Source organism: Periplaneta americana, chromosome 11, assembly GCF_040183065.1.
Source record: "Periplaneta americana isolate PAMFEO1 chromosome 11, P.americana_PAMFEO1_priV1, whole genome shotgun sequence".
Taxonomy (NCBI): domain Eukaryota; kingdom Metazoa; phylum Arthropoda; class Insecta; order Blattodea; family Blattidae; genus Periplaneta; species Periplaneta americana.
Genome location: NC_091127.1, coordinates 92,920,191 through 92,948,103, shown reverse-complemented (window position 1 = coordinate 92,948,103; position 27,913 = coordinate 92,920,191). Strand labels below are relative to the sequence as shown.

Below are 27,913 nucleotides of genomic sequence, written 5' to 3'. Positions count from 1 at the left end.
ACACTGAAAATTTGCAGGCCAGATACCATAATCTAAAACCAATAACTGGAACTGTACATTAAAATTATATTCTTTCATTCTGTTGTCAAAAACTGAAGATTTAGTAAAACAATTTTCTTTCAAGAAAGAAGGTAGGCGAATGAAAATTTAAAATGTGAATGAAAAGAAACATTTGAAAAGCATAATGTACAATTATTTGAAGATATCATAATAAGTAAATTAGCAGTGTTTCCTCAAGTAACTTGATCCGTACTTGGTGTAATGTTGCAACATTCAGTCAATTATCCAGCGCCGATAAACCTCTTAGCGCGCTTTAACGCTTCCCGTCCACTGCCGCTGCGCCGACCGCTACACATTCTGTCATAAGTAATTAAATTTCCATTAAACTATTGGAGATCCCATTCTGATTTTTTCTGGAATTATTAAGAATACTTCAGTGCACCTAGTAGGAATTTTTTTAGATTTTTAATAGGGCTATTTCACAATGATGTATATCTTTTAAAAATTGAATTATAAAAAAATATTTGAAATAATTATATTAAAATTAGTTAGTAAATATTTAATAAAAGACAGTACTTTAAGCTTTTAAATGCATTTTTCAAAAAAATTTTAACATCAATATCGTCAGAAATATGACGCTTTAAATGTTGCATTGTGCGACATTTTTAACGAATTTTAACATGTAATATTTTAAAAACATGTGGACTTAGGAGGAAACAAAAATACACTTGTTGGTTTATGAGACCCATAGAGTTGGTAAAAAAAATATAAACGCAATCAGAAATATGAAGGTCAAAATTTGTATAATTTTGTGCGATTTGACGTGGAATGACTCATGTGGGCTTCAAGCTGTTAAGTGCAAAGCAGTCAACTTTAAACTCCTTGGTCGACTCTAGACAGGTTGATGGTACTCTACATTTTCTTCCATTTTTAACTAGTCTCATAGACTACTATCTTATAATTCTTATCACTAGTCATTATTTTGCACTGTAACAGTTTCGTTTTTCTCTTCACTATTTTCTGAAACCTCTTACATCCATCCTCAACTAATTTCTTATACTATCTCCTTCATTCCAAAATTAATGACTTAATTTAACCTATTCAAAATTGTCACTTCCACTACTTCTTTCATGATCCATTTTTTATCAGTTTATTATTTCGATCTCATTTTACTTACTACTAATCAGTAATCATTGCTTTATCCCTGTACAAAAAGTTTGTTGTTACATTATACTCATTTGTTTCTTGCACTTATTTACCTCAATTGTTTTCTTTATTCTGTGATTTGTTATCCTAGTTCGTCTCCTTCTCCATACTTTTATAGTATCTGTCTCTCTTTGCTTACTAATAATGCTTATCACTAGTCACCGATTCACCATCTAAAAAACAAGTGCGTTATTATATCTGATTCTTCCACATGTTCACTGACCATTTATTTTCACTCTGCTTTCTTTACACTTCACTCACTTGTCTTCCTTGTACTGTGATTTGCTATCCTAACTTGCTCCCTCCCCATTTTACACTTCCTTTTATCTTCCTTACTGACTTATTTAACGTTTTACATAACTCCTCAGATCTTTTTTTCATTATACTTATAAAATTCTCAAAATCCTTAGTAGTCACTGGATTTGAATCTTTTCCATTCTCTGTCCCTGCTATATCTTCGCATTTTTTCTTCATCTTTTTGTCTAACCCCTTTTCACACATAGGATCACTTCCATTCCTAACCCTTACCTTATTTTCACGTGTGCTACTTAATCTTAAGTTATAGTTTTTCGGATCATCACCTGTTCTCTTTGACCATATGATGCTGGGTAATTGGGGTAGGTCGACAATTCCATTTGATTCTTCCATTATCTTTTGTTTACATGCTGATTTCTGCATTATTCTCGACCACGCGTTCAGTTGCTTACATTGTGCCGAGGTCCGCATCACTCTGGTGTCCTCTTAACATCTTGTCTACGTTCCTGATCTCAGACACTTCCAGTTGTTTCCCTACTCTTTTTTCAGCAGTATCTGCTATCTGCCATTCACTTCGTCTTTTTCCAGTTGTTTCCCTACTCTTTTTTCAGCAGTATCTGCTATCTGCCATTCACTTAGTCTTTTTCCTTGATTTATTCTAGTCAGCTGTTTTGTTCTTGCAGCCGGTTGCAAGTAACCCCAGTGTATATCTTCTCTCGTTTAACCGTTGTTGAAATTTAGTACGTCTTCATTTCTTTCTTCCTGACATACTGCCTGACCTCTGTATATTTTCACGTACATTACACGCTGCTTACTTTGATTCACCTGACTTTGCTCGATTTCAGTCCAAAACTCTGGTTTCTCAAAATTCTTTTCACAGTATTCAAGTAAACTTTATCATTAATTTTCAATTTGTAGTTATGCATGATTGTAAAATGTACTTTGCTTCTCGCTGTATTCAGATATGGTAACAATAGTTTTCTTCTTCTTAATTCGTAACTAAGATCATTTTCAAAACACAATTTTGTTCCCCGCATTTTTCACTCTGTTCATAATCATTTCTTTCGTCCTTAAATTTTGCAATTTAATTAAAACTGGCCGAAATGTCCCTTTGCCAACTCTATAAGCTGCTTCTTTCTGGCCATCTATGATTATTCCGAAAAGCTTCCAACATGCTCACCAGATTGCATTTTACATTTCATCCCCATACTCTCTTTCGTCCTAGTTTAGACCTAAAATTAACAAATTCTTCTTCCTCTGGTTAGCTTCTAAATCACTAATTTTCTTTTCCAACTGATTTTTTAATTGTTGTAGCTTTACAATTCTTTTGTTGTTTTTCTCCATGTTTGTCTTCAAATCTATAATACTGTCTGACTGAAATCCTGTAGCTGTAGTTTTGTATCCTGACTGATTTTTATGAATCCTAATTTCATTTCTTCCTTAATTATTCTCTCATCTCTTTGCTCTTCCAACTCGTTGGTACCAGATTCATTTCAATTTCTCCCATTATTAATAACCAGTGCTGTTGACCAATCAAAATATTTAATTGATTAACTATTTGAATTTAATCGATTAATCGAGTTTTGATTGAGTTGAAAAAATGTTTTAATATACTGTAATACACAATTATTGTTAAATTTAACTTGTGTTCGGTGATAAACGTAAGTATTAAATTAATTTTGTATATCTGTATATATATATATTGTATCCTTATATTACAAAACAACTATTTTAATTACTTACTAACATATTTATTATGAGGCTTATAATTTATTGTGTCTATTTCTCCGGGCATTTTTGAGACAAACATAAATAACAAAAAGTATGAAGACTCACATAGTTAACACTGCTTCATCCATGACTTTAAACATGTGAGTGCATTCACATGCTCGAATTAAGTGCTGCTCTACGTTTAGTAACAATGTTTCCTGCATCACTAAACACGACAAAATTTTTTTCTGTCAAGCACTTCTCCAAGATCGTTCAATTTACATCCAAACATTTCACCGAGTTTATCTCTTAAATTCTCATATGACATAATGGAGTTTACACTTTTCACAGACCACAGAAAACTGATTTTTTTCTTTATCAAACTAAACACACAAGCGTCATGTACACACTCAGTACAGAAACTGCAAGCACCTGCAAAAGTTGTTGTTCTTGTTATTTTCTAATGCCAGGCGTTTGACAATAAAGTCATTTGACCTCTTGCACTCCAATATTTTTCAAAGATATTATCATGGCCAGCCACTGAAGCACAGATTTTGAGGTGTTCCGAATCCATTTCTTGGTTTGAGTTGCACAATGGGCAGTTAGGGGACTGATATATTCCAATTCTATGCAGGTGTTTGGCCAAACAATCATGGCCTGTTGCCAATCTAAATACAGCTACAGACGATTTGCATGGTAAATCGGGAATTAACTGTGGATTTTGATGCAGAGAGTTCCATTTTTTCCCTTGAGATTGTGTTATCAAATTTTGTTTGTTGAAGTCTAAGTATGTAGATTTAATAAATCTTTTCACAGAGTAATACGTAGATTTAGTAACAGGTCTGTAAGTAGCAGTGCTGCCCTTCTTTGCTAAAGCATCCGCATTCTCGTTTCCCAGGATTCCACAATGGGATGGTATCCATTGGAATACAATTCTTTTATTGACTGATATTAATTGAGAGAGCATTTTAGTTATTTCTGCTGTTTGAGATGAAGGTGTGTGTTTAGAGACTATTGATAGAATAGCTGCTTTGGAGTCTGACAATATAACTGCATTCCTAAATTTATTGATGTGGCATAGAAGATTCCTGAGACTTTCCCTTATTGCAATGATTTCTCCATCAAAACTTGTTGTTCCATACCCAAGAGATCTATAAAGTGAGAAGAGACAGCACGGAACACCTGCACCGGCACCTTGTTCTCTGGAGATCAAGGATCCATCAGTGTACAAATGAAGCCAGTTTTGTGAAGGGTACCTAATATTAATTGTCTCTAAAGACAATTGTTTTAGTATTTCAGTGTTTACTTCTGATTTTAGTATTTCTTCCGTTAAATTTAGATTATATTCCATATTTAATGGAGTTAAAGGGTTTGGTTTAATTTGAGGTTTTCTTTTAAATTCGGGATATTGATTTTCTGTTTTAATTCTTGGACAATGGATATGAAACTTTTTTGAGTTTTCAATCTACAGAGAGGACTGTATGAATGCCAATTGTTTCCTGGTAATCTAATAAGTTTTTCATATTGAATCAGTGCTTTTTCTTCTATTGTCATTTTGATGCTGTTAATATTAGCGAGGAATCTCATAGAATCTATTGGAGTTGTTTTGATTCCACCAGTAATGAGTCTGAGAGCTTGGTTTTGAACATATTCTATTTCGTTTATGAAAGGTGAAGTAATTAAAATTTCTCCGCAGTATGTCAGCACTGGCTGTATAAATATTTTGTATGTAGTGTTCAAAGTATTCCTAGAGTATCCCCATTTCTTTCTTGCTAGTCTTTTTAGAAGGGAGAATCTTTTACGAGCTTTTTCAGAAATGTATTTCAAATGGTTGCTCCATGTTAACTTACTATTGAAAATAACTCCAAGATATTTGGATTCATAAGTCCTAGGAGGGTGTTGGCCATTGTATTGGATATTGAATTCTCTTTCTTTTTTACCGAGTGAAAATATTTGATAGTTACTTTTGCTTAAATTGAGTGTCATCAAATTTGATGTATTCCATTCATGTAGTTGATTTAGAGCTTTAAGAGCAGAATTTTTAATTTTGTCTCTATGTCTGTAAGATCCGGAAGTCCACAAATCTGCTGTACATGAAAACAGCACCTGCAAAAGTACAGCAGTCAAAACAGAAGACTGGCTCCTATTGTAATCCGAATTACCAGATTTTAGAAAAAGAAGAAGATAGGTACGGTCTCACTTGCACACAGTGTAGACATGGTTATTTTATAAGAGATGAGGGGGATGAATCCCAGGAAAGTATGTATTTCATATGCTAGGAAGATGAGGTGGAAGTTTTCTTGGAAAACCATAAAACTTAATAAGGGTTTCGCATTGTGTTTTAACGTTCAATAGAGGTAGACTAGGTCACTGTCCTCATATCTCCATCTCTTTCTAAGGTGTTTGTGCAAAGATTTTCTCTATGCTACCTAGTTTACAGTTAGAAAATAACAATACTATTGTGCCTTTAAGTAAGCAATTTCCAAGAGAAAAATATTGTCTGAATTTTTAGTATGAGCTGTATTAACAAAATAATAATTAATATCAACTACAACCGATTAATTTTAATAGACTCGATTATTCGATTAAATATTTTTGATTGATTAATCTTACAACAGAAATTGATCGATTAATTGATTAAATCCCACAACACTATTAATAATATTACTATGACTACCTCAATTTCCCAATTTAATTCTTTCTTCTCATCTCTCTCCTGATTTCTTTTCCTTAATTCTTCTTCTGCTAAACCTTTCAATTCTTGCTCTATACTCATGTTAAGTCCACACCCATTTTATTTCCGTTTTCTGCTGTTCCTGTTGTCTGACAGTCGTGTCTTTTGGCTTAGAGCACCACTCTCTCTATGCTGATTCTGCAATTCGGAGCAAATTACAGTACATCCATTCGCCTTGACTACTAGTTGCTGATTAACAACAACAAGAAAAAGTAAACAATTCTTGAAATATAGGCCTATTAGTGAGAAGAATGAAACTGCTTTCTTTCTTTTTTTTTTTTTAATAATATTTCACCAAACTGAGGTTCAAATTAGTACACCAAATGACCAAAACTGACTGCACAGCAAAGTGCGAATGCAAAGCTATTGGAGCACCACGTAAGGACTTTCTCACAACTAAATTCCACAATCTGACTGTATAACACGTATTTTGCAATTTTAAAGAATATGAAAATATCAAATTCATTCTTAGATTGCAGGCCATATAAAAAGCGATGGCAGGCCAGAATTTGCCCACAAGCCGTAGTTTGCCGACCCCTGGTTTAAAAGACGAGAAGAAGGAGAGGTGAGGGTGGTGGTATTTTATTTAACAATGCATACAGCTGCTCATATTAGAGTCAAATTCAACATGGGTGAGAAATGGTAGACAAATTTTGCCTGAAGCCCTCTATCAAGAATATTTCAAGTGCCATAAATCTACGACACAGGGCCCACAGCTTTAGTTGTCAGAGGAAGCCATGCTACTGGCTTTATCAAACTTTTAAAACCCATCATCCTTAGCCAGGTTTTAAAGCCACGAACCTTAGATTCAACAACTAGAATGGTAACTGCTAAACCACGAGGAAAAGTCAGGAATACGAAATGAATACTGAAACCCAATATTATTTCAGTCTAAAAAATAGGTAAGTACAGTAATAGTAATTTATTATATTCACCAATGTACAAATAACACTGATTTTATTTAAGGGAAAAGATCACATTAACATACTCACAGGTTGTGTTTCACTAATGAGTTTTTCTAGAAGCAAATGGTATTTTAATATTCTCTGCATTGGAACTGAAAGAATGTCTCTCAATTTGAATTTTCCATTATTAGCATCTTGTTGACACCTCTGCAACAAAAATAAATTGTAACTGTTCAGTAATTTAAAGAATACAGTGCCGTAAGTTGAAATCCCATTTTCTTGTAAACTATATTTCCATCTTAAATAACTTATATTCAGTGATCATTTTCCTATGGAGCAGAGGAGAAGGAGAAATCAGCATGTAGGAACAATGGATAGTTAATAAGCTATCTACTTCTATTTAGCAGCAGCGAGAGGGGGGTGGTGGTGGTGGTGGTGGTGGTGGTGGTGGTGGTGGTAGTGGTGATGGTACAATGCATGAGAAATAAGGCTGTCACATTACTAGCTACCTCGTAGCACAAGAGCACAGTGTTGTCACACCTCTTACGTAGCAGCTGTTGGTCTCCATTTGTGCAAAACCTAAATCCACTTCTTTATCACTATCACTGTTTTCGCTGCCTTTGGAGAACTGCATGATACAAGTATACATAAAACTTGGTTAATAGAATTTTATTTCTCATGCACTATAATGGTGGTGGTGCTGGTAATGGTATTTTGTATAACACCATGCTTTGTGAAAGTGGACCATTTCCTTACTGGTTAAAAAAATTACAGTAAAACTTCTTTTATACATTTCACACTTATGTGTTTTTCACACTTTATCGTTTTTTCCTGAAGTCCCATTCTTACATTCTTCACGAATATGTGTTATAAATTTGAGTACCGTATTATATGCTCAAACGTGGTTTAACTATGAAGTTCTAAATGCCTGTTGTGAAAATTTTACTAAATTCACGGAACTCCTTCATTTATAGTCATCAAACATTGCTAGTTCAAATATTATTAAATGCTGTTTTCTCACTTAAGTATTTTTTCTTCAGATCCCCATAAAAACGTATAAATGAAGTTTTACTGTAATAATTTTACCATAATGAAGTCAGGTTTTATTGTAATAATTAGCATGTAGAATATATTTACGCTATTACGCAATTATCTGAAGTAGCGAGAGCTCTCTTTTCCCCACGCGTGCGCACGCACGCACGCACAAACACAAATACACACACACAAGTATCTTTGTATGTATTAATCTTCTTACTTACTTACATATGACTTTTAAGGAACCTGGAGGTTCATTTCCGCCCTCACATAAGCCAGCCATCAGTCCCTATCCTGAGCAAGATTCATCCAGTTCCTAGCATCATATCTCACCTCCCTCAAGTCCATTGTAATATTATCCTCTCATCTACGTCTTGGCCTCCCCAAAGATTTTTTTATTCCTCAGGTCTTCCAACTAATACTCTATATCCATTTCTGGATTCACCCATATGTGCTATATGCCCTGCCCATCTCAAACGTCTAGATTTAATGTTCCTAATTATGTTAGGTGAAGAATCTTCTACAGTATTTGTTCAAAATATCCTCAAATGTTAAGTATAAGTTCTCAAGATTGTGAGCTGAGTGTGGATCATCAAAATCACTTTACCTAGATACTTCAGCAACAATACATAAATACTTAAAGGGGGGGGGGGGGGAGGAATCAAGTTGAGTTCTTTGTCAATCAGTCAATTTCACAAAGTGCCTCCACTCTGTTCTGTCTATAGTCAGATCTTTCCAGGCGTCAACCTGCAAATCCAGGTATCTTTTGTGATCTCATTCTTCCATCTACTCCTTGGTCTTCCAAGAGGTCTTTTCATTTTGAAAGTGTTTGAATATTATATACTTACAAATGCAATTTTTACATAGTTGGAGTTTACTCCCTTAGCTGAGTGGGCCTAGTTTTGAGGTGCTGGGCACTTGCCTGCAACCTTCCCCGTTAATTCTTTATACATACAATTTATTTATAGTTACTAGAATAATTACACTCTTACTATATGAAATAAGCTTCAATATAAATAACTGGACCTGATAGGTTTTGGGTGTTCTCAACTTTCTGTATGGTCACTTATTTTCATTGTGTAAAATTCGATAACATGATAATTTTGAGGACACATACCATGCTATAGAAGCAATACATGCACAAACTCTGCTGATTTTAATTTTATTTCAAATAAAACTTTTATCGATACTATTACCAAACACAAAATATATTTTCACTAAGTCCTGGAAAGTATCTGCATCAGTCAGATGCTGAATTTCGACATCAATTTACCTATTTTGCTACGCAAACAATATATTAAATATGACATTAATAGTTGTGTACTGCGTGACTACCAATCAAGCAGTGTGCTTCTAATTCTGGCAAGTAATTAGAAATACAGAACGTTCCACTCGAATAAACCTAATTTCAATTCCAGTGAAAAGTTAATGGCTCAAGATATGATGAAACACTATATTCTATCTGAAAGTAAAACTCACCAAGTATAATTAATTTATCAACAGTAATCTCACTAGAGGCTTTGATTTATCCAGAGAAAATAAAAACTAGAGTGGGATTTAATTGACTATTACACGATTAGAAGAAAGTATATAAAGATCAGCAGTACCGAAGTACTCCAATACAATAAAATATTAATTGACTTACGAAAATACAAAACTGCCTTCAAATTTGTACCATCTCAACATTATAAATATTACGCTAGTAGATGGCAGTAGTGTGTTATGATTAGGCCTAGCTGTTTTCTTATCAGTTGTGCCAACTATGGAATCTTCATTGAACTCTGTGAACGGTTACTGGTCAAGAAGGCTTTGTTGATTCAGTTTCATTTTTATTAAAACAGTTGCATTCCACTTCAATTATCCCGATCCCAGTAATCAACATCACTTGACAGATGATTTTCAATAAATCTTAGTATTAAACGATCTCTGATTCGTGACTATTCATAATATGTTATAGCAGAAGCTATAACATAAACTAAATAATATAAATGAGTGTTAGAAAAGTTTTAATTAGGGATGATGAAATAAACAAGAAACATTTTAATTAACGATGATGAAATAAAAAATAAACATGAATAATTTTAAAAGAAACAATTATTGAAAGTACAATTTTCAAATTTGAATGTTTTAGTGGTTGGTGGTTCAGTTGATGTTATATTGGACTGTGCGTAAAAGAAGTGAACTCGTTGATGTACGTACATGGTGTAGCCCTCAACTTATTCAGGATTTCCGAATGGTGCCCTTCATATATGACCAGTGTTCTTTATTAATTGTTGTTTGAATGCCAATGCGAGTCATATTTGAAAGTGCTGTGCATCGACGGGAGTGGTTTGTAATTTTCTGTTTTTTGACGTCCAGACCAGTGCAGTTTGAAATGTTGGCAAACAAAGAAACAAATGCTAGGGACGCGATAAAATTAAACAAATGCTAGGGATGCGATAAAATTGTGCGATAAGCAGTCATGATTGGTTGAAAGACGTCCTTTCGTACCGTTTTACTGGTCAAAAGTAGTGTGACGTAGTAAAAGTGTAATAGTCATTTTAAGGTATCATTTACATTACTTAAACAAATCATCACATTTCTATGTGTAATTGAGGGGCGTTTTCACAAAACTCGTTATCTACAAAATCTTCTTTTTTTCAAGACAACTCTTTTCTAAAATACACAACTGTAGATACAGAGTTTTGAAAAATCTCTTTTATTTCAAGATCAATTTATTGATATGCTTACCAACTTTAGCTTAATTCTGATAGCACCATTGGATTCTCCTGACCCAAAAACATAAGGATACGCTAAAACCTCAAAATCGAAAAAAATGTAGATAACGAGTTTTGTGAAAACGCCCCTCAATTGCAGAGATATTAAGACTGCAGACAATCTCCTGCCATAACATTTCTGCTGTCACATTGGCAATGGCTGCAATGATGTGATCAAGATCTCTGATTGTCATTGCATAAACTTCGTCTTTCACATAACCACAAATAATGGGGTTAAGATTAGAGGATCTTGAGGGCCATGTGATCGGATCCTTCTCTACCAATCCAATGACTAGAAAAAAAATTAGTCCAGAGTCAGGTAATTTCTGTGTCAATGAGAGAGAAACATCATCTTGTTCAAAATGGAATGTAATGTTGAATTTGAGGGAAGGGCTGCAACATGTCGAGGTATGCGACAAGAGTAACAGTTGTCTTGAAGAAGATAAAGGCTCAATGATTTCATTCTGTGAGAATGCATACCGAACATTAAGTTGAGGACTGTCCCGAATGTATTCAATTAGAATGTGTCAGTTTTCTATTCCTCCTGAAGTGGACATTATGGGGATGTTCTACTTCAAGAATGAATTTTAACTCAGCAAACCACAGTATCTGCGTCTTTTCCTATGTTGACATCGTGACTGCTAGAAAACCTTACAGCATGACTGCTACTTCATCTTTTGATGGAAAGTGAGAAAAATAATAAAGTTTGATGAGATTTCACTTTGCATTGCATCTATTGTTTCATTATATCTTAACCACTATTTTTTCACAAGTAATTGAAATTAGATACATTTGAGTAGATTGTGATATATTATCTTCTGCACAAAGCAACTGTGCTGATCATATAATCCACAACTTGTGAATACCTAATGTTTACCATTTACAATTGGTCAATAGGCCCAATTCTTAAAAGAATAAGGTAATGTTGTGCCCAAGGATTATGATAAGCAATCATAACTTTGTTATGACCATAAGCAATATATTTTCACTTTATTTTAAAGTAATGAAATCGTACTTATTAAAATATTCACTTGAAGACATGCCTTTGACATACGACAGAGATCGCTTCCTGTTTCGACAGATTACCATACAGTTTACCGACGTTAGTAGAAGCTGAAAGTCCAGTCCTTGAACAAGGCAGGAATGCGTACGCTTGCACTTTTTAGCACGAAGTCAGTCTTAGCAACAGCTGACATATAAGGAAAGATATATAGATTATGCAGCATCTCTCGCGAGACATCAATTTCTATTGGTTACCGGTAAATCAAAAACAGAGATCCAATCATGAGAGTTCCTTAAATCTGTATTGTTCTAAGTGATGACCGGAAATGCCGATCTGAAATAATGGTTAAGAATCAGAAGTGTGGTGTTTAGTGAATGCAATACCGTCTTTTTAGAAGATTCGCGGGTAAAATAGCGTCACTCTGTTACGTCACAAAGGACGCGGTTCCAGAACTTATAAATGGACATGAAACGTCCAAAATGCGGTCATTAGTTATTGGTAAAGACAGCGGTCATGCAGTAGCGATCGTAACTTCCCGACGTTCAGGAAGAAAAATGGCATCAACTGCGAACAGCACCAGGGTTCGCCCAACTATCTACTGTAAGTAAAATCATCAGTTCAATCTTTAGACTTTACATTTAACTAGTTCATCTTGGTACTTCAAAATTAACATAAATTTTCATACTTTCTAAATCGTTCAATCTCAATACTCAATATTCTATCTGTAGTAAATTGATATCTTGTTAATAAACTTAGTAATAGTGAATTTCTACCCTTGTGATTATTTTGAAAGCCTGAGATCACATTCTAAGTAGGAATCCCTCCTATCCATAAGCAAGTACAGTTTGTAAATCATATCAGAGAGTTAGGAAGTATAACGCAGTGTCTAATTTGTTTGTATTATCTTGATAGAGATTATAACTCGCGATTATCTCAAAGATAAGCCCATCCGCCCTTGTCATGGCAAGGGGCACGACAAAATACTGGTGTCGGATATGATAGAGCTCAACAATAAATTTTGGTGTCAGATATGGTATAATAAATACTGGTGTCAGATATGGTACAACAGTAACAACAAGAACAACAAAAACAAAACAACAGTAACAGTAACAATTTTAATAATGACAAGTATAATTCAACTTACAATAACTTCCTGGTTAACAATTTCATTGCGGTTACATACATCTTGAATAAGAGCTTGGGCATTTGTAAGATTTGCACAATATTCTCCGTATATCAGGAACTTTTCCCTCCAATTGAGAAAAACTTCACTAAGGCGGGTAGTACTACCTGGTGTAACAGCTTTACGCAACTGACTGTGAAAACCAGCATGAATTTCAGAGAGTTCCTGTAAAGAAAAAAGATATCCATAACATTTATTCAATTACATACAATCAAAGGGAGCGAAGTCTAATTGGAATTTCTCGATTTCTGATCATGTCAAAAACTCTAATAGAACCAATATTTAATCTTTGTGGTAAATTTCGGTGAAGTCCAGGGGGCATAATTAGTCAAATTCACTCTCCTCATCTCCATGCTGGGGCATCCTGGGATCATTTAAGATGTTGAAGAACATGGTTATAATAGGAATCAATATTCTTAATGTATCCAGCTGTTTGCTGATAACATAAAGTTCACTGTAATCTATTCAGTTTTTCACGAGAAATGAGGGGTATTTTGATCGGTGTTCATTATAGATGCCTGTTGCTAGTAGCCAGAGTTGGGGTGTAGTCAATATATGGTTATAGGAAAAAATAAATAAATAAGATAAATGTGTGAATACTAAATAAGGCAGTAGAGCAAGTCGACAGCTTCAAATACTTGGAATGTACCATAAGCAGTAACATGAGCTGCTGGCAGGAAGTCAAAAGGAGGATAGCAATGACAAAGAAAATGTTTAAGAGAAAAAGAAGCATATTCTGCGGACCCCTGAAAAAGAACTAAGGAAGAGACTAGTGAAGTGCTTTGTGTGAAGTGTGGGGACAGAAACATGAACATTATGACGAAGTGAAGAGAAGCGACACGAAGTATTTGAAAAGTGAATATGCAGAAGAATGAAACGCGTAAAATGGATAGACAGAATAAGAAATGAAGCTGTGTTGGAAAGAGTAGGTGAAGAGAGAATGATGCTCAAACTAATCAGGAAGAGAAAAGGAATTGATTTGGTTTCTGGGTAAGAAGAAATTTTCTACTGAAGGATGCACTGGTAGGAATGGTAGGCCTAAATGGGAGATGGGAGAAGACTTCGAGGCAGAAGAAGATATCAGATGACAGTCAACAATAAGATACATATATGGATCAAATTTAGAAACTAAGAGGAAGAAAGAAAATGAGAGAGGGGGGGGTGGGAGGGATGGAGGCGGAGAGAGAGAGAGAGAGGGAAAGAGGAAGAGAGAGAGAGAGAGAGAGGGAGAGGGAGGGAGGGAGGGGGAGAGAGAGAACGGCATGTTCCATTACACTGAGTAATACTACATGCACTAAGCTCTCTTATAATATTACAATTATTTACAGTCATCTATAATTCAAAGTTTACAATCTAATTTGAAAATGTTTTTACCATTCACTTATTTCTCTCAAAATATATGGTGCATTTATATTTCCTACAATTTGAAATTTATAATCTGATTTGAATTAATTTGTTTCCACAATTTTCTCTTCCCCCCCCCCCCCCCCCCTCTATAAAAATGTTCTGAGGTCACAATTAATTACAGCTATCTACAGTTTATAGTTTACAATCTACTGTTAAGACTGTGATGTTCCTGCAGATTCTAAAATTGTTTTTTTTTTTTTTTTTTTTTAAGATACTCGTTTTACAATTATTTACATTTTCTACAATATATTTTACATTCTTATTTACAATTCTATTTTTTGTTTTGTTTTTTTTTTTTCCTACAACTGATTAACTGTCTCAAAAGGTATATTATTTACAAATTGTATAAGTTTCTTAGTATTTTTTTTTACGAGGTCATCTTTTTTTTTAGGTGGCCAGTTTTCAGTCCATAATACAGCTGCGATTAAAGCATCTCTTTCCTGATCTAACAATTTGCAATCGAACAATAAGTGGACTACTGTTTGGTGGCTAATTTGACATGGGTATGTTGGATTGTTTATAATTTTAAATCTATAGGCACGCTCCAGTTTTGCCGTGTCCTGTTAACATTGCTGTTAGGTTAGGGGTTACACTGAATTTCAGTTTGAGTCTGTCTGCAATATTTGGAAAGAATGATTTTGTGATTGCACCTTTCTCAGTTACATTCCAGTCACTTGCCATTTGGCTTCACTTAGTTCACTTAGTACAGCACTTTTGGGTATCCTCTTGTAGCACTCGTTGAGGTTCTTACTTGTTGCCGTCTCCTTTGCAAGTTGGTTATCCTGGTTCCCTACGTGTGCCTTGACCCAGCAGAATTGCATCCTCCAGTCTTGTTCCTCCATTGTCACCACCTTGTTCCTTATTTCTTCTATCAGATAAGTGTGATTTTTCCTATTTTTAAGTGCTTCGAGTGTTATCCGGCTATCCATATATATTGCAATTGTTCTTCCTTCTATTTCCAATGATTCGATATATTCTAAGGCTTTCAGGATTGCAAGCTGTTCTGCCTGGTTGTTTGAACATCTTTAATTCAGTCTGTATTTGGGCTTGTTTTTTTTTCATTACCCGCATATATGGCTATACCTGATCCTACTCCTTATTCGCTTTTGCTGCTGTCAGTATATACATGTATTTTGTGTTTTTCTTCCTGGCTTGAATCTTATTGAGTTCGCTGGATGAGGCCAGTATTTCGCTTCCATATTATTGTCCAGTATTTGTTCTGCATTTCCATCCCGTCTTAAGTATTTGTACAGCTTCACAATTTCATCTATCTTGATAATAATAGGTGTTAATCCAATGTTTACGCAAAGTGCTTCAGTTGATACTGTGCGGTATGCTCTCGCAATTTTAATGTTGATAAGTCTTTGAACTCTGGTAATTTTAGCTTTATAACATTCTTTCCATTGCTTTAATCCACACTGGCGCCCCGTATGTTAGGAGAGATAAAATTCCGCCTTTGTAGATTGTTTTTAGTGCGTCGTGCTTCAGGCCCCAGTTCAGTTTCGCTGATTTGGAAAGTGCAAATATTAGTTTTGTGCATTTTTCTGTGATATGATTTATGTGTTCTCTGAAAGTTAATTTATTGTCGAATATGATTCCAAGGTATTTCAAGGTGTTTGCTTGGGCTAGTGGTTTATTATTTTGGTAAATGTTTACTTCTTTTTGTTCTTTCCTTTTCCTTCGAGTCAGGAGAATTACTTTCGACTTCTGTTCATTAAAATTAATTTTATTTGCTTTCGCCCATGTTGTAATCTTGTTCATTTCTATGTTTGTATAGTTTTCTGCTTCTCTGATTGTGTCTCCTCTTCTTATATAAATATAAATTTAGCTTCCCTTATGAAAAGGTTGCCAGATTTGACAAAGCGTATTGCATACAATTTGGAAACACACCTAAAAGGTAAAATGATATACATTTGAAACGGTTAGGGAATGGAATATGCAAAATGTCAGAAAAATTTACACCTAAGTAGCGTTTGTGCTCATTTACAGTTAAGTCATCCGCTTTGCTTTGGTGTTGCTTGTGTATTTAAGGTTCAGAATGGAGTTGTATTGTGTATGTGTGTACACAATCAAAACAGAAAGGATTCTGAACCTACATGCGTTCAGGCATCAAAAAAGCAAAGATGATAACTTAATAAAATATTATGACAAAAATCAGTATAACGGAAAAATTCAGGACATATAAATTCGTTCAAGTGACTAGCTATGTATGTTACACTATGATGATGATGATGATGATGATAATGAAAATGATACAATAATAGTAGTAATAATAACAATAATAAATTCAATCCAATAGTTACAAAACCTCTTTTTCAACTAGATACACATTTTAAAACTGAAATAGCTGCTGCACAATCTGTTATAATTGTATTGCACATGTAATAAAATATTTGTAATTAATGAAGTTACTGATGATGATGATGATGATGATGATGATGATGATGATGATGATAATGATAATAATAATAATAATAATAATAATAATAATAATAATAATAATAATAATAATAATAAGTAAAAAGTGCACAAATGTGCATGTATAGTTCCAAAGAGTAAAGATTCTGCACTCTTTATTGTCATTGTTCTTTGCTGTATTCCATCAATGATTTTATTTTCTGTAAGCACTGGCTGAAGTGGTATTGATCACAGAGTCTGTCACAGAGGCTGCACACGCATTGCGGTGAGGATTCGTGGAAACCTTTTCTTATACATAGCTTATGGTGAAAACCATGTGATGCTAATCTTGTTAAGGTGCTGCACATGTCGTTGTTTGGGCTTGTTCAGCTACATTTCATCATGGCATCTGTTGCGTAGAAATCCAGGGGAATTTCATTCTTCTTTGCTCGTCTTTTCCTGAGCAGTTCCATCTCTTGAGGGTAGATGGCAGCTGTCTTCTTATCCTAAGCTCTTCATTCAGGAATGGTTCTCTAGCTTACTCGTATACTAGTCTCGAAGGTGTCCACTTAGATACTCCAAGTATTCTATTTAGGAATCTTGCTTTGACTCCTTCCATGTTAGTTAGATCAGAGATCATTAGGTGGTTCCAGAATAGTTCTATGCCATATGTTAGCACCGGTTCGATTTTAGCTCGAAATAGTGTCATCACAGTCTACTATATACAGTCGCGAAGCTTGAGGTGATTTTTTGCAAATCTCGTGATAAAGCGCTCCAAGCGGTTAGCAACTAGAAACAATAGACTGTCCACGGTCGACTTTGGACTGTGTCGTATTTCCATCGTGTGCTAGCTCGTTACATATTTCACATTGATGCTTGTGAAATGTTCGTTATTGGTTGTAATGAAAATGTTAATGGCTAAAATACAATAATTGGAATAATAATATTTTACTAGAGACGTAGAAAAATTAAGTTTGTTTTAATGAAATTTATTGATCACGTTTTATTTTCAATTCTGGTGGGATTATTATTGCTTAGGCCTACTTTTTTTTTTCAAAGGATATGTTTTTAATCATAGCTGTTAATTTTGTTGTTATTTTTATTTGTTACTTTACTAGAAACGTAGAAAAAGTCTGTTACAATAAAATTTATTGATCATGTTTTATTTCCAATTCTGGTGTGATTATTATTGCTTAACCTCATCCCACTTTGTTAACTACGTAAGCCTACACTACAAGTACCGGTACATGTAAGTTACTCCATTAATTCATATTTCCATTATTATTGTTGTAAAGGGAAATGCAAATTAATATTTATTGATTTCATAGTTAATTATTGCTATAATATTGAATGAGTGAAGCGATTATAGTAAATTTCAGTTCGTTTTGCACAAACAAAAATAATATTAACCTATTTCTTGCAGGTATCTTCAAGTTTATGGTGGAATTTAATATACTTCATTAAAATAATAAATTAACTTTATGCATTTAATATTTCAATAATGGAAGGAAGGTGTTAATTTTTCCAAAAGAACACAACGAAAGTGTAACATATTTTGTCGTCTACTAGGAGAGAGATCTGCGATGATGAGGCGATAGTAGCGATCCTAGTGGTGGGCAACTACCCATGTTTGCATTTTTAGTACATAATGAGCTTCGCGACTGTATATAGTAGACTGTGGTGTCATGGTGGTATGTAGTGCTAGTTTAGTAGGTTCTCGATTGCGGCTGCTATTCTTTCTCTAATGTGGACTCTGAAGGATGATCCAGTGGACTGTAATGTTATGCCTAGATACTTGAAAGAATTTACAATTGCTAGGTCGTCCATATAATAATAATAATAATAATAATAATAATAATAATAATAATAATAATAATAATATTAATAATAATAATAATAATAATAATAATAAATAAATAAAACGAACACAGTTGTGAACATTTACAACACCAGTAATTATTAAGCAATAAGTGAGAAAAATGACTAACAAATGTGAATTTAGACATGAACAAGAAATGACTACTGAGCCTTAGATCTAATAATAAGTATTGTGAACAACTACCCAGCATGAGTTCATTAAAATATATCATTGCTGCACTTTCAAAACCTGCTATCTGTATTTAAACAGATTTTTCAGGAGAAAGGAAAACCCATTATCACTATTAATTCCCTTGACTTTCAAAGCTACTTTCGGTATAATTTCATCATGTAATAATTGAAATTATACCAAAAGTAGCTTTGAAAATCAAAGGAATTAAAAGTGGTGCTTTTTTCTTCCTCTTGAAAAATCCTGTTTAAATGCACATAGTTGATTTTGGAGATACAGTGACGATATGGGATTTCTTCATGAGACTGTGCTGGTGGCATCAGCATCTATCACTAATGAAACTATCGCAACTTTCTACTGATAACTCATACAAAGTTTAAAAAAGTATATGTTGCAAGGCTCAGTGTTAGGTAGATGGGTACCATGTGATCATATTTTGTTAATAAACCCATGTCCAGAAATGCTTTGTTTACCTGCTAGCACTTCTGAAATGTGGAAGAGGACATAGGCAATATGAATCACAAAAGTTAGAAAAGAAGTAAAAAAGACAATTGAAATACTAAGTAAACAGCATTTTAATCAACTACAGAAGGTGCTCCAAATGGCTGCCACCAACTTTGATACATTTTGTGCATTGCCTGGTTATGTCATGTCTAACTTTTGGAAAGATTCCCAGCATATCTCGGATGACTCCAGCTGCTACTTGAATTCCTGCCACAAGATCTTGTTGTGTCTCCATGAAAGTCTCGTATACCAGGATTTTCGTGTACCCCCAGAAAAAGAAATCCAATGGTATTAGGTCAGGCGAGCAAGGGAGTCAGGCTATTGGGCATGGGTCTCTGGACATGGGTGCAATTTCAATTTCAATTGTCTTTTTTACTTCTTTCCTAGCCTTTGTGATCTGTACTGCCTATGTCCTCCTCGATATTTTAGAAACGCTAGCACATAAACAAAGCGTTTCTGGACATGGGTTTATTAACAAAATATGATCACATGGTACCCATCTATGTACCACCGAGCCTTGTAACATATATTTTTTTACACCCATATAGTATGTCACTTATTAACTATCAGTATTTATTATTGTTAGTATTATTATTATTATTATTATTATGGCAGCCAGGTAGCTCAGTTGGTAGAGCAGCTGGCTACAGACTGGAAGGTCCGGGGTTCGATCCTGGGTGGTGACGGGATTTTTCTCGTTGTCAAACTGCCAGAACGGCCCCCAGGTTCACTCAGCCTCCTATAAAATTGAGTACTGGGTCTTTCCCGGGGCCGACCACACTACCTCATTCTAGTGTCAAGGTCACAGAAAGCATGGGGCTCTACATCCATGCCCCACCAAGTGCCTTCATGGTAAATGAAGGGGATACCTTTATTATTATTATTATTATTATTATTATTCAAAATTACAAACCTCAAAAATACGAAACTCACCTTAATTCCGCCAAAGATTACTTTCATATCTTCTTCCCTGAGCAAATTATTTAATGGCCTCATAAAACATCTATGTAACGTTGTCAACACATCAACATAGTTTTTCTCTGTTTCTACGAGTTCCTTGATAACATAGTCACGCTTTTCGAAACTGTGTGCTATTGTGGACGGGATCTGAAATACAATGTTAATTAAGGCTTTATATTAGAAGAAAAAAAATATAATTTTTGTACAGCAAATATATTATCTTATACTAACTTCATTAAACTGCTCAAATAAACACATTAATTTTCGAAATTTTCTCGGGCTTCCAGCCAGGTCATAAGTTGGTGATCCACCGACATTTCGAGGATGTTCATCTTCCTCATCTTCAGGGTTAAATGATATCTGAGGGTACCCAGCTCCTTAATTTATAGTGCCAGAGGGAGGAGTCAGCCGAGGAGCTGTGCGCCGATTGGCTGTTATTAGTACGGACCGCGGCGAGAACGCGGCCGACATGTCGTCTTGCTTTGTGCTTTTCGGCTGAATGACCTTGGGTCTCACGGTGGGCTCGGAGGACACATGAGAACTCGTCCGCCGAGCCCACCGTGAGACCCAAGGCCATTCAGCCGAAAAGCACAAAGCAAGATGACACGTCGGCCGCGTTCTCGCCGTGGTCCGTACTAATAACAGCCAATCGGCGCACAGCTCCTCGGCTGACTCCTCCCTCTGGCACTATAAATTAAGGAGCTGGGTACCCTCAGATATCATTTAACCCTGAAGATGAGGAAGATGAACATCCTCGAAACGTCAGTGGATCACCAACTTATGACCTGGCTGGAAGCCCGAGAAAATTTCGAATTATCACGTCGCCAGGAAAGCTTCAGTAGTTATTTCACATTAATTTTCATTACTTCTAGAATAAATAGGAAAAATCAATTGATCTTCCAATTAAAGGTGTAATTACTTATAATTGCATTTCATAATTATCTGTAGAGTACTTAGTAACATTATAGGAATTCATGGTTAGCTTCTGAAGTTGATTATATTGCAGTTGGTAATTAGGCTAATAATGAATGAGAGATCGAATTTTACATAATTACATATTGTATTCCTTCTCATATGAGATACAAAAAGCACGAACCTACAAGTTAGGATTTTGTTTTGAGTATATTAAAATTTAATGTTACAGATTTTTACATATTTGATACAAATAAAATACTACAATGCCACCTACATAAGCCTAAATAAGTTGGCTTTTCTGTTTTACTACTGATTGATAAAGGCAAAATGTACCTACCAGATTTGAAACCGCCAACAATTATAAGCACCTTCAGTGTTACGACATTTTTTTAAGTTTCTTTTGGTAGCTCCAAGTCACAAGAATTATATACCGGTATATATTATGTTAAGGACATGGTTTTTTAAAATTTACACCTGATTATCTGGATGTGACAAAAAAAAAGTGAAATATTAGGAAGAAAACATCTTGCTATGTAGAATGTAAAGCATTGGAAGCTCTAGAATTTCGGTGGAAATCACTTTTGACAACCAAATTTAACATTACATTTTAGTTACAGTTATGACGATCTTTTCTTTTATACTTATATCTGCATTTATTTATATTCGATTTTCATTTATTTAAATTTTTTAAATCATCTTATTTCTACATACTAAGCTACATCTTACTTCTACATACCAAGTTACAAGATTTTGTAATTTTTCAGTTACTGTATTCATAATGTTATACTGCACTACATAAAATTCCTGCTCTAATGACTACATCACCTGTGGCTCTGCACGCCGCTCCATAGCACAGAGATCCTGGTAAATCTCCTCGTTGCGGATACTTGAATAGTAACTGCCATATTCTTCATTCTCAGTAAGTGTACTTGATGGCTCATCATTGTCACTATAACACATGCGCACGCAACACAATAGCTTTAGTTAACACTTGCCATGCAACAAACAATTAACAGACTTGCAGCAATAACATGCAGTGCCTCTTGCCAGCCTCACACAACTACTGTGTTTTAATAGTGCTACAATAGTGTCATATTTAAATATGTATTTGTTCACATTTCAAAATAATTTACCATCTAATAAAACTAGTACTAATACTAGTAATAATAATAATAATAATAATAATAATAATAATAATAATAATAATAATAATAATAATAATAATAAAAGTAAATGTGCGAATAGCAAAACACTAAGCTTTTCATATTCAAAATAATGAATCAAAACAGGAATATGAAACCACAGAATAACAGTCACACTATAAAAACACAATCACATCCTTTCCATTGACTTACTCATGTTACAAAAGAGTAAACTTATATGGATTTAAAAATTACAATCAGCAAGAACTGTTCTCTTGTACTGAAAAACAAAAACAATTGCTACACTTCATCACACACATATACAAACCCATGTGAGTGCACCTCCGTGCACACGCACGCAAGTACACACAACTACATGCGCATTTACAGCTACCAAATGTTTTTTATTTGGCGTTTCATCACTGTCTGACCCTGCTTCAGTGAGCTATGTTTACATTTAACTCTGCTTTATTAATGAGGCAAATGTAAACACAGTGTTGGCATGAGGACTAGGAACAATTATATTAGATGCTATGGCTCCCATTACATTCACATAGACATAAGCCTAAAAAGATATATATATTTTTTTACTTGGTTATTTAATGATGCTGTATCAATTACAAAGTTATTTAGCATCGATGGGATTGGTGATAGCGAGATGAGACCGAGAATTCGCCATAGATTATCTAACATTTGACTTACATTGGGGAAAATCTCAGAAAAAACCCAACCAGGTAATCAGTCCAAATGGGAAACAAACCCACACCAGAGCAAACTCCGAATCGGCTGGCAAATGCCTTAGCTGAAAAAGTGAATAAATGAGGCAGAGGTGATGCAATAAGTTTAATGGAAGATTGAGAATTTAATCAAATCACAGAAACAATTTATTACCAGTACAAATTACGAGAGTAACTATTAAATAATCCAGAATCCAAGAAACTATAACGGATAGAAGCTATCTGGTTGAGGAAACAGAAAGAGCGTGTTTGGATTAGTGAGAATAGATGGAGATAGCTCACTGCATCCACCTTCCAACTCCATGAAGTTTTGTTTATTATTGTATATTCACATTTTGTACTGCTACAAAGTAGGTGACTAGAAAGCATTTTCATGCCACATTTACCATTACAACTGTGGTTTAAATTAAAAGGAATGCCTGGAAAGGTTACACAGAACCTTTCTGGACTCTGTCTAATCATGCACAACAATCTATTACTGGTTTACCGAGTTTCGGAGAGGAAGAACAATCCTGAAAGAAGAGGAGCATTCAGGGCATCCAAGCAAAATGTGTCACACATGAAAATATCACTTGAGTGAAAATTTGGTAAAGATTCACAAGTGACCTACAGGGAGGCAGAGAAGTCTGAGGGTGGTGCAGGTGTAGGAAATCTTTCCTAAATTTCTTTGTGTGAGAGACTTTCGTTGTTGATGGTTTTTCACCACCTCACAGATTAAAGGTAGCAAGAGTGGAATGGTACAAGAATGGTCCACTTCGACAATGGGAACCCTTGGCATTTCTATGACAATCGAAGATGACGAAAGCTAGATGTACAGTTGTGAAAAGAAAAAGTGGCCACTCTCTAGAAGCAAAGTTCCCTTCAGGTATCTTTGCTTCAATTTGGAGACAGGCGATGTTACATGTTGCTGGACCACGTTACCTAATATCTAAAGCAGCGGTTCCCAAACTTTTTCAGCCACGGAGCCCTTTTTGAAGCAAAAGTTTCTCGTGGAGCCCCAAGAAATGTTTAGTGTTTAGTTCTGTCTGTATATGTTCTATGAAGCATAATACACACGATATGTATACGAAAGTATATATATATATATATATATATATATATATATATACACACAAGGAAATAATAGTAAAAAAGAACAGGAGACAATATTATTTAAAAGTACAAAATGATAATTATAAGTAGTACCGGTAGTTAAGGTATGTAAAAATGTTACAATGTTACATTTACACCCGAATTAATGTGAAGAAAGTACTGTTTCTTGCGACACAGTTTGTCAATTTCCGGTGTCACAGAAGTCAGTTGAAGACGCATATCGTCTTCTGTATCCAAATGATCTCGATATTATGTTTTTATAGCCGTGTGCTTCGAAAAGGCCGTTTACAGAGGTATGTAGTATCTAAAGGCAGTTTGAGCAATTTAGCTTTTGATCTTAATATCGAAAGATCCTCCCGTAACTGAACCCAAAATTCGGGAAGTGGTTTGCTTTTAAATGATGCCTGACAGTGGCTGTAAGGCATGTCTATAAGGACCTCATATTCTGCCGCAGTGAAGGCTGCTGGTTTTGAATTCACTGACAATGGATCTACAATCCGCTCATATTTCTTTCGAATCGATTCCTGAGTTTCACTTGGAAAGTATGAATTATTATTTTGAAGCAAATTATCATGGTACTCTTTTGTTATTGCTATGAATGAGTTATTCATTAATATGTTGTTTTCTTCTGTAAAGTTTGAAGTCAATGAGAAACATGTCAGATCCTTATTCTAGACTCTTTCCATGTAGAATGTTATTTTTTTCTTCAGTGCAGCAATTTTGTCATTAGCATTGAATATAGTCTTCTGTTTCCCTTGTATGGCTGTGCTGAATTCGTTATTTTTTACGAAATGTGTGCTAAGTAACATAATTTGCACAACAATTCCTGGTCATTCAAATAATCTGCTAGCAAACTCTTTTGGTCATTCAAAACTCAAGACAACGCTTATCAAGTGACAATCATGTGTAATAAATAATTAATAACAATGACTTGTGTATACTTCCCATATCTTCATACAGAATTTTGAGTAGCCTACACTGCAAAGGTCGTGCCTTAACAAAGTTGATAATTTAGACGACGATGTCTAGTACATGCCTTAATAACAATGATATTTTTTTTTTTTCATTGCGAGGGTGTGTCGGTGTAGTACACAATGACTACTTGTGCAGTTTTTTTAAACTTTGTTTATCCTTGTAACACCGCCAGCAACAGGACCTACCACGGTCTTTGTGCCATCTGTGCATCCATTAATGCAATTGTTCCATGGTATCGATGAAGGATGGATAGAACAGAGAAAAATTCTCTCCGGCACCAGGACTCGAACCCGGGTTTTCAGCTCTATATGCTGACACTTTATCCACTAAGCCACACCGGATTCCAGTTCCGATGCAAGATCGAATCCGCTCAATTTAAGTTCTATCTCTCAGTTTTCCCTTTGGTGACCTACCCTCATGTACTGTGTCACAGAATATGTGACAGTGGCACAATGTCCAACGCACTATGTACAGAGGTGCACTCATTACGAGTGGCTAAGTGGCCGGGATCCGACAGGATGAGCGCCGTCTTGAATGACGAAGTGATTATTTACGCATATCATAATATTATTATGATGTACCGAAGTACATCATAATAATACCATGGTACCGGTATCAAGTTTTCAATGAAGACATCTATCAAGGGAAAAAAAATCAGAACCGCTTGTAGAGGATGACAATGGCTTGCAGAACAAAATATCTTCATGAAAAGAATCTCAAAATTCGTACTGCACAAACGTCATTAGCACAGCTAATCCGGCAACGTCCGTGGATTCGTCAAGTTGTAGCAAAAATTGCGTTTCTTTGATACAGGAAATTATGATATTTTTAACATTATGTGATAGATCCTGGATCCCATTATGCACAGTGTTATTTGATAAGGGCACACTGGAGAACAACTTTGCACTTCTTTTGTCCACCATGCACTTCACTGCCTTCACTAATAGTGGTTTTATACGAATTCAGGCAAAGGTGTGAGGTTTACCAGTAAGACCCAGATCATGACTAACCAAATACGACGGTTCCAGTGCTTTATAGTTATTTGTCTTTACATGAGATAAAATTTTTGTCTGAACTGCATGGAGTTCGTCACATTTTCTTTTGACGTAATCTGCAGTTTCATTTGTAAAGTCAGGATGAGTTTCAAAATGCTACCTAAGCTTGGCAGGGAGCATAGAATGCAGTTTTATTTGTGAAGTCAGGATGAGTGTCGAAATGCTGCCTAAGCTTGGCAGGGAGCATAGAATGCAGTTTTATTTGTGAAGTCAGGATGAGTTTCGAAATGCTGCCTAAGCTTGGCAGGGAGCATAGAATACAGTTTTATTTGTGAAGTCAGAATGAGTTTCGAAATCCTGCCTAAGCTTGGCAGGGAGCATAGAATGCAGTTTTATTTGTGAAGTCAGGATGAGTTTCGAAATGCTGCCTAAGCTTGGCAAGGAGCATAGAAAGGAGTTTTATTTGTGAAGTCAGAATGAGTTTCGAAATGCTGCCTAAGCTTGGCAGGGAGCATAGAATGCAGTTTTATTTGTGAAGTCAGAATGAGTTTCGAAATGCTGCCTAAGCTTGGCAGGGAGCATAGAATGCAGTTTTATTTGTGAAGTCAGGATGAGTGTCGAAATGCTGCCTAAGCTTGGCAGGGAGCATAGAATGCAGTTTTATTTGTGAAGTCAGGATGAGTTTCGAAATGCTGCCTAAGCTTGACAGGGAGCATAGAATGGAGTTTTATTTGTGAAGTCAGCATGAGTTTCGAAATGCTGCCTAAGCTTGGCAGGGAGCATAGAATGCAGTTTTATTTGTGAAGTCAGAATGAGTTTCGAAATGCTGCCTAAGCTTGACAGGGAGCATAGAATGCAGTTTTATTTGTGAAGTCAGCATGAGTTTCGAAATGCTGCCTAAGCTTGGCAGGGAGCATAGAATGCAGTTTTATTTGTGAAGTCAGGATGAGTGTCGAAATGCTGCCTAAGCTTGGCAGGGAGCACAGAATGCAGTTTTATTTGTCAGGATGAGTTTCGAAATGCTGCCTAAGCTTGGCAGGGAGCATAGAATACAGTTTTATTTGTGAAGTCAGAATGAGTTTCGAAATGCTGCCTAAGCTTGACAGGGAGCATAGAATGCAGTTTTATTTGTGAAGTCAGAATGAGTTTCGAAATGCTGCCTAAGCTTGGCAGGAAGCATAGAATGGAGTTTTATTTGTGAAGTCAGGATGGGTTTCGAAATGCTGCCTAAGCTTGGCAGGGAGCATAGAATACAGTTTTATTTGTGAAGTCAGAATGAGTTTCGAAATGCTACCTAAGCTTGACAGGGAGCATAGAATGCAGTTTTATTTGTGAAGTCAGAATGAGTTTCGAAATGCTGCCTAAGCTTGGCAGGGAGCATAGAATGGAGTTTTATTTGTGACGTCAGGATGAGTTTCGAAATGCTGCCTAAGCTTGGCAGGGAGCATAGAATGCAGTTTTATTTGTGAAGTCAGGATGAGTTTCGAAATGCTGCCTAAGCTTGACAGGGAGCATAGAATGGAGTTTTAATTGTGAAGTCAGGATGAGTTTCGAAATGCTGCCTAAGCTTGGCAGGGAGCATAGAATGGAGTTTTATTTGTGAAGTCAGGATGAGTTTCGAAATGCTGCCTAAGCTTGACAGGGAGCATAGAATGCAGTTTTATTGTGAAGTCAGCATGAGTTTCGAAATGCTGCCTAAGCTTGGCAGGGAGCATAGAAAGGAGTTTTATTTGTGAAGTCAGAATGAGTTTCGAAATGCTGCCTAAGCTTGGCAGGGAGCATAGAATGCAGTTTTATTTGTGAAGTCAGCATGATTTTCGAAATGCTGCCTAAGCTTGACAGGGAGCATAGAATGGAGTTTTATTTGTGAAGTCAGCATGAGTTTCGAAATGCTGCCTAAGCTTGGCAGGGAGCATAGAATGCAGTTTTATTTGTAAAGTCAGAATGAGTTTCGA

General features: G+C 35.4%; 1 protein-coding gene across 8 annotated transcripts in view; it reads right to left on the bottom strand.

Moving 5' to 3' along the window:
• Vav (Vav guanine nucleotide exchange factor) overlaps nucleotides 1-27,913 on the bottom strand; it is a 384,489-nt gene that overhangs the window by 258,177 nt on the left and 98,399 nt on the right. For 7 of the 8 annotated variants that reach the window (XR_011334865.1, XM_069839772.1, XM_069839777.1 and 4 more), the window contains 3 exons: nucleotides 20,076-20,249; nucleotides 12,749-12,952; nucleotides 6,898-7,017 (listed from right to left, as the gene is read on the bottom strand). Coding sequence is in view for 7 of the 8 variants with exons in the window: in XM_069839772.1 (XP_069695873.1) it covers nucleotides 6,898-7,017; nucleotides 12,749-12,952; nucleotides 20,076-20,249 (498 nt within the window). In the remaining variant the exon portion in view is untranslated. Of the gene's footprint in view, nucleotides 1-6,897; nucleotides 7,018-12,748; nucleotides 12,953-20,075; nucleotides 20,250-21,842; nucleotides 21,967-27,913 lie in introns of all 8 variants that reach the window. The other variant, XM_069839773.1, reaches the window with a different exon arrangement.